The sequence below is a fragment of the Ammospiza caudacuta genome, chromosome 6, assembly GCF_027887145.1.
Source record: "Ammospiza caudacuta isolate bAmmCau1 chromosome 6, bAmmCau1.pri, whole genome shotgun sequence".
NCBI lineage: Eukaryota > Metazoa > Chordata > Aves > Passeriformes > Passerellidae > Ammospiza > Ammospiza caudacuta.
In genome coordinates this window covers 21,305,769-21,320,214 of record NC_080598.1, presented here as the reverse complement: position 1 = coordinate 21,320,214, position 14,446 = coordinate 21,305,769, and the positions used below count along the sequence as shown (strand labels likewise).

The 14,446-nt window shown below is 45.5% G+C and overlaps 1 protein-coding gene across 1 annotated transcript in view; it reads left to right on the top strand.

Annotated features, from left to right (window-relative positions):
* Positions 1-14,446, top strand: part of CRACR2B (calcium release activated channel regulator 2B) — a 44,568-nt gene that overhangs the window by 6,730 nt on the left and 23,392 nt on the right. Inside the window, exons 2-3 of the mRNA XM_058806967.1 lie at positions 12,492-12,747; positions 14,201-14,312. Coding sequence (XP_058662950.1) covers positions 12,535-12,747; positions 14,201-14,312 — 325 coding nt within the window. The 5' untranslated portion in view covers positions 12,492-12,534. The remainder of the gene's footprint in view (positions 1-12,491; positions 12,748-14,200; positions 14,313-14,446) is intronic.

Genomic DNA, 14,446 nt, shown 5'->3' with positions numbered 1-14,446 from the left:
TTGCCTGCTCAGGATTCGTATGGTAAAGCTTGTTTCCTGGGCAAAAGGCATTTGGGGTAGGGGTGAGAAAAGGGCACAAACCTTACCAGGTGATGAAGAGCCAGCCTGCCAGGGTCTTAACGCTTTCCTTTTTGTCTTTCCTTTTTGTCTTTCCTTTGTCACTTTTCCTGAGAAGACCTCAGGGTTAGCCTGTAGGACCTGATACACTGAGAGCATCTTTGTGCTGCCTGAAGACTCTGGAGCTGCCACTGAGTGACAAATCCCCATCAGCATCTCCAGCTGTCAGCAGGCAGGGATGGCTTTGCTCCCTTTTGGGGATGCTGTGGGATAGAGTGGTGCTGTCAGTGGCAGGACAGAGGCTGGCACTTCTGACTGCTTCAGTGAGACAGTCCTGGGACGTGCACCCCACCCCTGGTGTGTGTTTTATGATGCTTTGGAAACATGCTCCTTGTCCTGTCATTTTATGCTTTGCTTCTCTCTTTCCTGAGTTCTCTGTGCTTCTCTTTGTGAAAGCAGGTTGCCAGCCTCATAAAACTGGAGTTAAACTTGAGGCAGGATTCACAGGGGTAGTTTCCAGCCCTTGCCCGGTGGAAACTGGTTGAGGGCAAGGCAGCAAGCTAAGTAGAAACAGGTAGAGTTTTTCAGGGAAGGTAAGCTGATGTGAGATGAGGGATCATCTGCTTCCTTACCCCTTCTTCCCCTCTTGTCTAAGGCCGCCCAGAAAGCCCCTGTCTCTCTCAGCTTGCACAAGGCAGGATTACAGGGAATTTACCCTGGAAGCTCAAGGGCAGGGTTTCTCGTGCTGCCCTCTGAAGCGAGGACTGCGGGGCTGTGTTGGAAAGGGGCTGGGATGCGTAGGGAGCAGTGCAGACCACACCTCCTGCTCGGGCCGGCTCTGATCCTCTATTTACAGTGGCCGTGCTCCTTCCCCGCTAGCTCTGTGCTGTGGAACACCCTGCTGCTTCCAGGGAAGGGAGCGACACTGTCCTGCTGCTCCAGGTATCTGGGGACACCTGCAGGGAGACCAAATGGGGTGGAGGGGAGAGAAGAACGTCTCTCCTTTGGGCACAGAATTGTTTTAGCAGGAAGTCTGGACAAGTTTGAGTTGCTCTGTCTCAGCAGAGTTTCTCCCTAGGAATTTTCTGTTCCGACTTCCTGCTTTTGCTTTAAAGCAGCAGAGTGGAGCTCACTGAGTGTGGTGGCATTGGATATCACTGCAAAAACCAGTTGTTAGTCCTGTGACAGAGGAAGGAAAATTTATTGTTTGGTTTTCAAGAGCTGGGGGTGCTTAATTAATTAATGCTTCAGTTTGGATCACTCGAGGTCTTTGCCAATGTCGAACTGAAGAAGCTTGCTCTCAGTTCTGATGTGGTTCTGAGAGATGCTTAACTGATTCTAGTGACTTACTGATTTGGGAAACTGCTGATTTGGAGTAATAGCTGAATATTATAATGTGTGAGATTGTGATTTTTTAAAAATTATTTTTAAAACGAAACTGATGTCTTGTGCTGATCTGACTAAGGCTTTTCTGCTGCATGCTTTCTGAGGACAACTAGAAATTTTTCTTTAAAAGCATTTGGCAGGAAATTTCCCACTATCTCTCATAAACATAGCTCTTCTCCTATTCTCCTCCACCTTCTTTTGTAATCCCACGTCATTGTTCCTGCTGTGGGCTTCTGACTCAGTGACAGATTTTGTCCAAGATAGGAATATCCCCCTAACCCCACAGTGATTTTACTTTTCCTAGAACAGTTGTACACGCTGAACAAAAGTACCTCTCATGCAGCATCTGCTTCCAACTTTGCTTCAAATGCTGTTTCTTGCTCTTACTGCTCTTTGCACTAAGCTGTGCCTGGCATGCCAGGAGCAGGTGCCCTTCATGTGCCAGTGTTATCCTGCTTTGTGGAGGAGAAGATCAAGGCTTGTGGCTGCTCAAAACATTCTCTAGTTTTCTGTCTTGTAGAAGTCTGAGGCTTTCAGTACTGTGTTGTGATTGTCCCCTCTGAATGAGAAAAGGAGAGGATATTTCTGGTGCCATGTACTAGATCCTAGAATTATTGTACATTCAGACTGATCCTTTCTTCTTTTGGGAGAGGGGGTGGTGGTATTTGGATTCAAGACTTTACCTGTGCTCCCCTCAATGATCTGACAGCCAGGCAGTGTCTCTGCTCAGGGCATGGACTTCACCCTTTTCCAGTGCATAGGTTACACTGGTATTTCAGGAAAGGTGTTTTGCACACACAGCCAACACCTCCTGAGCTCACAGGAAGGAGTGAATTTTTACCTTTGCCTTACTCTTGGCAAGTAGATCAAGGGGTAAGAGAACCAAGTGTCAGACACCTGTGCACAAGGCAGTTTTCCACTCTGGGAGGCAGAGAATGGGTTAACAGTCTTCTTGGAAATTGGCTTCACCCATCTGTCTCAGCTCTGTTTGTTGTTCTAACAACATTTGCAGAAAGGTCAAACTGTCCCTGCATCCCTCCTGGGCAAAACCAATACAGCATCAGCTAGAGAGATACTTGTTTAGGGAGCTGTGGTGCCTAGAAATCCTATCCATACTCATCCCTACTTGTTAATGTTTCCAAACCTTTTTTTAAGTGCACCTTGCAAGTTCAGAACTTTTCCTCCTGATCCCATGGCTAATGTGTAGCCTAGAAAATATTTCTAGGCTAACATGTAGCCTAGAAAATAGTGGTGTCCAGTTCTCAAAATATTGGAGGAGAACCTCTTGGGATGAGGAAAATAAGCTTGAATTTATTGCATCCCCCTAGCACTTGTATCCAGCCCTCTGGGTAAGGAGGTTTCAGGTTCTGCAGAGAACTTGCTGGCTCAGCTGGAGAAGAAATCACTCTTTACAACGTGTATTCAGTAAACAATGTGAATGTTTTACCAAAAAGAAGTTTTTCCTTTGAAAGGGGAAAGGAGAAAAGGATTGGGCAGTCTGATGTTGTGGTTTGATATTCTACCTGTGTATGCTGGAGGAGCAATCTGAGGACAACATAAGGCTATGAATTTTTGTTTGTGTGAGGCTGATTTCAAGACAAAGGCTCTTGATCAACAAAGGTGAGGCTCTTGCACACTGCTCTGAGCTCACACATGTGCTACTCCAGGTGAGATGGATTTTTAGCCTTTGTACAAAGGATTTTTAGAGGGCTCTGAAGTGGCTGAGGAAAACTTGCAGCTGGCCAGGAGGGACTTGTGCTCAAGTCAGTGGGTGGCTGTTGGGAATTTAATGAAGAAGTGGTAAAACAGGATTGGGAATCACCTGGCAGAAGCCATGAACACTTTTCTTGCTCAGCATCCTGAGGCTGGGTGGCAGAAAGCTCATCCTCCATGAAGCCTCACCAAATGTTCCTCTCTCTTACAACAGAGGTGAAAAATACTCAAAAGAAGCCTAGAGAGTGTGACTGACCTAAATAGTCTCACTGGGTGAGGGTGCATATGTACCAGCAGCCCAGGAGGGATCCTGCTGAGGCCAGACAAGGTGTGAGGCTGTCATGGAGAGATTCAGCTTCTTACTGGAGAGGAAAATCTTTGTTCTGGTATGACACAGGCAGCTAGAATCTGAGGCCTCAAAGGAAGAACTGGGAGGATTTCAGTACCCATGATGGCCATGACAGCTGTGGGGAGAAGCCTGGTCTTTGGCTGTTGGAGTACCAAGTCCAGCTCATTAGACTTTTTGCTGGTGAAAATGCAGCAAATGCTGTGGTCCTTTAGGTCAAAGATTTTATGTACTTTGAGGTGGGTTTCTGCAGATGTGAGAGCAGCCTCTATTCATGCTGAGGAGCAGGCTGAACCAGGCCTGTGTCTCCTACAGCAGCTAATGGCTGATACCCTCATCCTCCCAGCATAAAAATGGGATGATACTCTCCTAGGACACTCTTTTAGCTATTTGTGGAAAAGAAAAATTTCCCCAAAACAGCTATTTTTTGTAATAGTCCTTCATGGACAAACTCAGAGCAGAACAAAACAGCCACTTCTGCAGCTCGTGAATGCCTGTGACATTCTCAGCATCTCATGTCAGTGAGATGACACACTCAAAGTGTTTCCTCCTGTTTGATGGGAAAGTGCCATCACCAGCTTAATCTGAGGCGCCTGGATGCTTTTCTTAAAGGAAGCAGTGACTGAGGACAGTTCTTCACCATCTCTTCCATTTGGGAATTGGCTACACAGGTAACTCCACAATGCCCGAATTTTAGCATTTGAAGCTTTGTATATCCTTTAGAATCTTTAACAAAAGGGTGTTTCTGTATAATTTTGCCTTAGACATACTTCAAGAACACTGATGAAATGTCTGGCCCTCCAGCAGCAGAGGACTGCCTGCTTTCAGCCTGAATTTTTGTCTGCAGGACACCAAGCGTGGTTGCATTCCTGAGGGCCGGGGAGGAGCCTCATGTACCTGGTGCCTCTGCTGCTTGCAGGGTGTGAAAGGAGTCTCCTCAGCAGCCTTTCTCTCTCCTGAGGTGTCCCTGCTGAGCTGCAGCAGCTAAGATCCTTTTTATCTCGATGGCACCTCATCTGTTCAGTAAAAGGCGCCGTGAGCCCAGCAGAAGGTGCTGAATCCTGGTGGTTGTCTCTGGTACAACCTGCTCTGCATGCAAGTGCTCCCTTCTCTAAAGGGACAGGTAAGGCAGGAGGGAGTTGCCACTCATGTCCCATTAAATGAGCTCAGGATCTGCCCTGGATTTGTCATTTCCTGAAGAGCTTTAAATGCCAGTTTAGGTTTGGAGCTTGTCTTCCTTATGGGGGATTCCTACCTGCCTCAACAACCCCTGGAAAAGAGGAGTAGAAGAGAGCAGAGATCTCCTTAGCCTGGGCTCTCAGTGCTCTGTTTTTACTTTGAATCAAAAATGATCCAGCATATCTGATGTCAAGTGCCAAGTCCTCTCTCTTCTATCCTCTTTTTCCCACATCTGGGCTGGCAAATAAAGTTTCTTTGCTTCCTGCATGGTCTGTAGGTATCCCTTGCAGAGCACATATTCTGTTGTCAACGTACTTGGTGTTAGTCATGATCTAATTTCTGATTGCTGAACTCCAAGCAGCATCTACCTCCAGCTTCACAGCACTGTCAGTGGTGTTCAGCTAATGCTGCAGTACATAAGATGAATCCTTATGTGATGTAATGCTCTGTTCTGTCTCTTTAAAGAAAAGTTTCAGGAAACCTGTTAGTCTTTATATAAAGTAAAGGAATTAATGAAAATAGCTTGTTTTTAAACTGGCTGTTGTTATTTGTCATGTCTTATTGCAGGCAAGCTCTTTATTTTCTGAGAAATCTGCTGTGTGCTAGTTACACTGACAGATCCAAGACCATTAGCTGTTTATGGAAAAAATGTGGTTTGGATTTTGTTTTTAATTGCTGAGAATTAACTCTTGGCCCAAATATTATTAGAGGAAAAACTGATGCTTTCTCTCTCCATTCCCAAAGCAAAACAACCCAGCAAAGCCAAAAGCCCAATTAGTAGGAGAGGTTCCAGTGCAAACACTCTCCCTCACTGTTTGCTGTGCCAGTGCTGTGCCAGCGTGAGAGAACTGCAAAATGCCACTAGCTGCAATGCCAAAGCTGGGGAGCAGCACGAGGGTGTGATGGAGGATTTGTGGCAATTTCTGGGGTGAAGGATGTTGTTTTGGGATGTAGGTCCCTATCTGTGTTGCAGACTGCTTATGTTGATAGTGGTTGGCACAGTCGGTGGTTTCTGTTGTGCTATTGAGTCGGGAAGCATGGGTGAGTGCAGATTTAACAAGTTTATTTGTTCACCTCTTGAAATGGAAAAAGAGAACCATTACCACTCTCAGGTTGCTTGGTGATAAGAGAATAGTCTGATTCAAACAGCTTTCCCCATGGCAAGATTTTTTTTAGCAAAGATCAAGAAGCTGATCATGAAGTTGATAATTCCTCTTTGATGAGCTTTGGTGAGGGAAGTAGTGAATTGCAGCAGAGCCTTTTTTTAAGTTGCTCTTCAGAATGATGAAGGCTCTGGAGCCTGTCAGCGTTTCTGGGATATACCTCGGTGTCCTACTGGCATATCCCACAATGAAGTCATCCAAGGTACGGCAGCAGGGGTTAGCTCGGGGCTATCAGGCTGGGCTAATCCCCTGCTGAATAAACAACTCAAAGGTTCCTGGATTTGTTCCTGTTTCCTTAAAGGGATACAGTCAAGTGCAGGCAATTAAAAGAGAGAGAGTAAAGTGTAGCTCTAGATATGAACACCTGATTTCAGGCTTTCTGCCCAGGGTGTGCATGGGTTTCTTAGGTTTTTTTAAAGAAAAACACTTTCACAAAACAATTGATGTTTTTCTCATTTTTCAGTGTATTTCTTTTCCTGCCATTCCCTTTGGGAAGGGAGAACCCAACAACCACCCAAACAAATTCCAAACAACGGAAACAAATTTCCTAGAGAAGGGAAAGAGAAAAATTAATTTTGAACAAAGTACACTAGAGAAATAACTACTTTCTTTTTGCCCTGCTCCCAGCCTTTTCAGACTGATCCTTGGCAGAGCCTTTAAAAATAATTTTCGTCAAGTGAGTACCCTATTCCTTTGAGCAGCTTTTGGAAATTCAGTATCTATGGAAGCTGGTTTGTCACAGCAGTCAGTGTCTTTCCCGGGCAAGAGCTCTGCTCTACCTTCACCTGGTCAGTTTTGTATGGCTGGGATTTTTGTCAATGCATATGTGCTTCTTGCCTGCAACTAGGATAATAACTGTAAATGCCTGTATTTGATCACTGAATCTCACAGTGCTATAAAATCTGGATTTGTAGATGTGACCGTGACCTACAATGAGCACTTTTTATAGCAACTGCTAGCTTTCAAAACCTTGGGAGCAAAAGGTAGGTAGAACAGAGCAAGTGGCAAATGTTTTATATAAATTGGTATAAGGACCTGTAAAATTTTTATTGCCCTTTTCTTGTAAAACTTAGCTGGTGCTTACCTGCTCCTGAGTGATGCTTCCATTCCATGACCAAGCAACAAATGTTTTGCTGCATCTTGCCCTGCTTTTGTTGTGCATTTGTAATGTGCTGGAGCAACAGTGATCACTTCTGCTGTAGTGATCCCTTACCCAGCCCTTCATCTCCTCTTTGTGTAAGAACTTCTCATGTATGGGATCAAACCTGTGTCGTGCAGCGTATGCACCAGGAGTGTGATCACCGTGTGCCTAAACACCTGGTGAATTCCTTCCTTTGGAATTGTAAGACTTCTTTTTCTGCATCAGGGTAGCAAGGAAAGGGTGTGTGTTCTTCTTATTTGTTTAAATAAATGGCTTAAATATTTAGCTTTAGTATGGGGGTGGTTTTGTTGTTTCTAATAATATTGTCTTAGGCAGAGATACAGGAGGATGTCTCTTGGGAAACCTCCCAGCAAGTATCTGAGCACTTCAGTTTGTGGTACACCTATACACTATTCTTTAATGTTACCTTCTACCACTCTGTCACCAAAAATTCAGTGGTACAGCAAAGCTTTCTCTTATAGGTTCCCTCTACAGGACCCAAACACTGGCCTGGTTCTGTAATCCTGGTGCTGTAATCCACTCAGCCAGTTGTGCTTAGTTTTTCCCTCCTTCATTAACTGTTGGTTCATTGTCTTGCACTGGGGAGGACTGCTAGGAATGCAGTGTATTCAGTGCATGCACAATGCACTGCAGTAACTAGGGTCATCTAAGGACCAGCTGTGGAAATTTGGCTGCACTCCTCACTTTCCTCCTCATTGGGCTGTGGAAAAAACAAAAAAACCCCAACACCCCAAAGTTGTCATGTGCACATGGTGGTCAGGGTCACCTAGATAAGGGCTTGGCTGTTGATAGCATTTTATCCATGACTTTGCTGTACCTCTTTAACACTGCTTACAAGAGAAGTTTTTTGAGGCAATAAATTGGAAATTATGACCTTGTAGTGCTACCTTGAAAGCAGTACCTCCCTTTTCCAGGAAAAGCAACTTGTATCTGTTCTTTCTGTTTGTTGAAATTTGCAGTTTCTGTGTTCAAGTTTTTAGTTCTTCAGCTTCGAGGCTTTGAAACTTTGGATGCTTGAGTTTCACATGTAACTATCAGTCTCCAGATATTGAATCTTAAAGTGCCAGCTGTCACAAGCATCAGGAAACAAACTGGAGGAGCTGACAGTCTATAGGCAGAGGCAGGTGACATGACTTACCCATGGCCATATTTTAATCCTGAGTCAGGATTAAAATTCAAGCCTTATGATTTTCCTAAACAATGCCAAGCCTGTGGGAGCCAGCTGACTTTCTGCCACAGCTTTGCAGAGGAACAAACCTCAGTTTATGGCTTAGGTAGTTAAAATAGTCATGTAAGACTGGTCTGAGTTTCCTCAGTGTAGAAACACAGGAGCTGGTGCTAGCTGACTTTATGGCAGGCAATTTCCTGTGCGGTGCTGTGTCTGACAAGACTTGTTTGCTTTCCATGCTCTGGGAAAGTCGTCTAGCAGGAGCAAGTGAATTTTTGCTTGCTAAGCCCTAGCACATACTATGGCAGGGGTTACCTGGTATAATCTATAGCTCTGGATCAGGTTTTTCAGGTGTTGGACACTGCCCAAACCTGGACTGTGCAGTATGAGAGCTGACCTTGAGCAGCGGCAGCCAGTCCTGTGGGATGGGGGAAGACAGGGCTCAAGGAGAATATTGCTGACCAGGGCAACTGGAGCCTTCTGGATCCCAGCACTCCCATCTTCCCATTATATCTCCCAGGCCCTGGGAGAGGAGTTTTTGGTCTCCAGCACAGTTCCCAGAGATGAAGAGCTTGTTTGAAGTTGACTCCATCCCTCATGGAGTTGATGCTGGTTGAACTGTGTACCCAGAAAAGTGGAATAGTCCCATGAAGCTCTGTCAGCACCCACTGGCTGCTGCAGGCACCCTGTTTCTGTCAGCATGCTCATGGCAACAGTGAATGCTTTCATACAGTTTCAAAGGGAGGCTGGAGTGTGTTGGAAGATAAGGAAGGACACACTGGCTCAGGAACTGCCCCAGGCTGACAGTGGCTATTAGTTGGCAGATGTCTTCAGGGAAGTTTTCTCTTTGCTTGCCCTGCTGTAACTCTTCCTTCACCAGCCATTCACAGCCACTGTTGAGGGCAGGATGCTGGGCTAGACCAACTCTGCTGTGACCCATTGCACACCTTTTTATGATGGAAATCAACAGCTCAAGATGCAGAGATTCTCCTGGCTCCAGATTAGGTGTGGAAATTGATTCTTACTGGTGCTGACCTTCTCCTGCCAGAAGGGACCTGGAAAAACTAATCCTGCCAAGAAGTTTTGGTAACAGCCATTGGCTTTGTCACTTGAGGTGGCTTGACTTTATCTCTCTGGCAGAGCCTGGCAAGTTTGCCTGACCAAAAGCCTTAGCTGCCTGTGCATATCTTCTCTGCCTTTGCCCCTTGTGTTAGGAAAGCATGGTTCTTCCCAAGCTGATCTTTCTGCACTTAAGCCAGCTCTGCTTGCCTCACTTTTGGATGCCAGTCTGCAGTTCTGGTACTCCAGTGACCTCAGTCTCTTTCAAAGTGGTCCTTCTGTGATGTTGTGCATCATGCTGATGGAGCTGCTGCCCCAGTCCTTTGCAGCGATGATCTGTAACTGGGGAAGGTATGACAGCACTTGCTACACTGAGATTTGCTTTGTGCCCCACCTGCACCATGCAGAGCCCTTACAAACAGGGACTAAGAGAAAGAATTTCTCAGTCACAGGCTTCTGGGAGAGAAGTCCATCAGAGCTGCAATGTGTTTTGCTTCCTGGGGCTCTCTCTTATTTGCTGCTTTGTTCCTCTGCAAGTGCTGTCTCACCATTGAAAAAGGCACATCTGGCTTGAAGCCACTTGAAGCAGCTTGGACAAGAGACTTCCTGCTCTGAACACTGAATTAATGGGCTTGGTCTTTTACACGAGTGAAATCCTTTCAGACTTTTGTCCGTGTCAGGCTCCCATGTCAGCTCTTCTAATTAAGAGGCTTTTAACTCAGCCAGTGTTTGGGAGCTACAGTGCAGCTGGGCTTTTGATAAAACGAGGAAATGCTAGAGGTAGAGATGTAATAGGTTGGATTTCAGCTTCAAAAAAATGTCTCTGAGAGAGAACAGAACATCCTCCCTTCACCACCTCTTGTTTGCTGCAGCAAAGCTGGGGAGACGTCAGCTGTGTGGGCTGCTCTAGAACTGATGAAGCTGATAATAAGAAAGTAAGGTCATCTTTATTTCTGGAGTCCTCAGTGTCTCTTAGGCAGCCAGAGGGATGTTTTAGAAAACTTTGCATACTTGTACCTTTTCTTATTCTGTCTTTTTTCTACAATCCTGTCATGGCTCTTGCTTTGAAATCCCTTTTGCTTTCTACCGCTGCTGCTTGTGCTGAGGTTGTATCTTTGCAAAAGGAATGGATCTGGAAAAAACCTTCAGAGAGGTGGCCTGTAGAAGGCAGTAATTATCATTCACCAGTGTGGCTGTTGTTCCTCACCGTTATCACCTGTAAAATCTAGGAAGCATAAGATATTTGGGTTCTTTTTGTTTTTCTTTCAAGGCCAGCTTTGCCACTTTTACTTGCCCATGAAAAGTAAGCTGGTGTTCTTTCTGACTTCCTTACTACTTACACATGCAGATTTGCCATCAGAGGCAAGCTGACTGTCCAGCTAATGAATAGAATCTAACTGTAGTCCCCAAATTTTGCTGTGTTGGCTCCATAACACAAAAAGTGCTTGGTAGGAGAGTTTGTTTGAGAAAGAGCAAAAGAGAATAACATGATCTGCCTCCTTATTTTTTCTGCTTTCTCCATTTCCTTCCTCTGTTGTATTTCCCAAAGCTTGGGTCCAACACTGCTTGCTAGGGGTGTTTACTTGACTAGAAACATATACACCATTTATAGGTAATCTTCTGCAGAGCTGAGTGTCACTTGAGCAGATATTTGTTTGGAACAGAGGTGCCCTGGAAAAGCAATGATTTGAAAGGGGGAATGGAGTCTTCTGCTTGTTCTGTGAAGCAGAACCACCCGCTGGCTCATGGGCCAGCAGTAACAAACGGAGTCAGAGAGCGTGGGGCGTAATTGCCTTCTCCTTTTGTGTCAGCTTCATATCGGTCTCACATGTGACATTCTTCCTGGCCATCGTGCTCTTTATCCTCCCATTGTACCAAGAGTGCAAACAGAATTAGTTTGTTTGTTATCGTGGCATCTGTACGTGGCTTTTAATTTCTTGGAGGTTAAAAAAACACAAGCAACCCAACCCTCGAGCCCTCTTTGTCCAGCACTGTTTAAATCTGCTCTCAGCCTGCTTGCACAGCTCACTTCTGCCCTGCAATGCAGAAAACAAGTCTGCAGACAGAGAAATCTAAAGCAATCAGTGCAACAAGGCTTCAAAGATGTGGTGGTGTTGCTCAAGAGGAGCTGCTGGAGAAGGTGTCTGATTCCATGAGATCAGTAAGTCAGAAGGTGGCTTGGTGTAGGGATGCATTGTAGGCATTTTTACAGTCACAGTGCCAAGCTGAAATGGGTGCTCCCCTTCCTTTTTGCTTTAGGTACTTGTAAGTGATGGGAAATATTTTCTTTGGCCTCTGAAATGTCTCCATAGTTTTGTGGTTTCCTTCCTATAAAGGTGAATGTTTCAGATTAAAATTCTGTTTGGCAGCTCATGAGTTCTCAAAACAGACTCTTGAAGGCAAGAGGTCAGGAGTGCCCAGCTTATTAAATTTTTCCCACTGTAGGAATTGTGTGACCTTTCTTTGTACTGTAACAGCATTAAAAAAAAAAAAAAAGAAAAGATGGAGCTACTATTTGGAAAGTGTTAACAAGAAAATGTCAGAGGTGGAAGGCCAGACAGAAGACCTGGCTGGGAGAGGGCTGGGAGTGACATTTCTTCTCTTTCTTCTGTCACTTGCACAGATCATCTTCCCATCTGCTCTCATCCTGCTCTGGGTTTTTGCAGTTTTAGTGCAGGTTTGGTGCTCGAAGGTATGGTGCAGAAAAGCAACAAGAGAAGGAAAAGTACATGTTATTGCCAGAGGAACCAAGACCAGAGAGGAGCAGCTCACAGCGTTTGAGCCCCATCTTAACTGACATGGGACTCTCACTGTGCTCCCTTGCAGATTTACCTGTGTGCTTTAATGTTCCCTTCCCACCCCTTGTCTCCACTGAAACATTCCCTTGGCAGCTGGCTTTCACCAGCAAAGAGTTCTGACTGTACTGTGGGTCTGAGGCAGAGGAGGAGAGATGGCAGCCGAGCCATGGAGGGTGACAGAGGTGTGGAAGGCTTAGCACGCCCATGTTGTGTGCAGGGTTTAATCTGAATGTGATGTGTGCCTCAGTGTGGCGTGTCTGTGACACAAACTCCTTTCCCCCCCTCTGCTCAGTTCATAGAACCATGGAATACTTTGGGTTGGAGGGGACTTTAAAGGTTATTTTGTCCAGATATGGATGCTGAATATTCTGTCAACCATCGAGGCATTTAACTATATCATGTGTGGCTTGGAAGTTGAGGGTCATGTTTGACTGGGTTTTCTCTGTTTCCTGGCCCACAGCTCTTCTGTTTGGCCCTGCCTGGGGGAAGAAGGCTTTGAGAAGATGGAGAACCAGAGTGGAGTGCTCTTGGGATACGTCCGCTGGGAAAGGAAAGAGGAAGGGGGTGAGGAGGATGGGGTGGCTCCTCGTGTTTCTCCTCCCAGCCAAAGGAGCAGACTGGAAGATGTGCAGGTGGAGATGCTTGAGAAGGCAAGGGAGCTCTTCCAGCTGTGTGACAAGGATGAGAAGGGTTTTATCACCAAGGTGGACATGCAGGTGAGGGAAAAAATTCTTCCTCTGTCCTGGGAGGATCTGTAAAGTCATAGGTGGCAAAACAGGGGACAATGTGGCATGCCTCCACTCTTGGCAAGTGTGGGTGTACATGTGGCTTCTGTCTTATTCAGATTTCTAAGAACCAAACTGGCACAGACACCTGCTAGGAACTAAAATTCCCAGGAGGGCCTCACACCTCCAGGGAATTCCTGAGACAAGTGGGACTGTAATTAAAAATTTTTAAGGAATGCATAAAATAAAAAAGTTCTGACTGTTCTTACAAATATCAGGTATGTAGTGGATGGGAAATATGGATGGAAAAAAATAATCTTTGGTCCAATTTAAAAAGAACCCCAAAACAAGCCCCCCCCCCACCCCCCCCCCAAACCTACACAATGAACAATGCATCAACCTCTCTAAAAAAAGTTGAGATGACAAAGTTATAGAATCATAGTTAAAGCCTAATCCAAAAACTCACCTTAGACCTGAACTATAGCTTTGCTCTACAGTTATGTGTTTTGCTGCTTTCTGTTACAAAAGTTCTTGTTAACAAATTCCCTGTAGTTCTCAGTGACTTTTGTTTTAAAAGTTTATCAGCAAGGTTACATGTGGATTGTTTTTCTCCTGCCTCATCTCTCCTCACATCTATAAATAACACTTGACTGGTCCATGGTGCTTTAAATATTGACTCATTTTGCTTTGGGTTGTGTGATGCCTAATTTTTATAGCTATATTAATAAATTTTTATTAAGTTTTTATGTGACGCTGCATGTTTAATGGACAGTTAGGAGGTTTTAGCCTACATCCCTTTGTTATTTGTTTCTTTGGGTGCCCCTCTGCACTAGGTGCTGTGGATGTGCATTATGAAGGGGAATTGTTTTGCTCCTTGTTCATGGGAGTAGTGATACAGTCCCAGCAGGCAGAAGGTGACAGCGCAAAGCTAACTCAGTGTTACGGACTGGACGTTTCCTTTAGGATCTGCAAGAGCTTGGAACTGAATCCAGATACCCACCAGTCTGACCTCCCTCCCTGGCCAAAGAGATGGAGCTGGTACCTAGTGTGCCCAGAACTCTCCTGGGAGCAGCAGTGGTCACAGGAGGCTGGCAGTGCCACCTCTGAGCAGGAGTGGAGGGAGGCAGGCAGTGAGCTAGAGACAGTGGCTCTGTAGTGGGGGAGAAAGCAGGTTGAGCTTTCTCCAAACAAAATAACCTGAAATTCCCTCTTTGAAGTCCTGGTTGAATCATCCAGTAATGGAAAAAGTCAATATATCAATGACTCCAGACAGGTGTTTGTCTCATCATTCAGCTCTACAGGCAGACTGTCACACCCTGGGCAGGATGCAGTGCTGAAAGGGGACATTGCTGTGGGCCAGAGCTGAGGATGGCAGGGACACTCACAAGGAAGGAAGGAAGACTTGAGCAGTGCCTCCAGTTTGTGCATTCTTTTATCTTTGCAGCGTCTCCAGAGTGAACTCCCCCTAACCCCTGAGCAGCTGGAGACTGTTTTTGACAGCTTGGAACAGAATAACAAAGGATACCTGACACCTGTGGAGTTCAGCATGGGTCTAGGTAAGGACTGCACAGAGGCAGAGGAAGGAAAAAGCCCACCTGTGCCTGGATGTTTTATATTGGTAAGAAAGTGTAGTGGTTCTGCTGAAGCTGCCCCATGCTCATGTGAGCCTCGTTGGAGAGGGTGGGTGTGT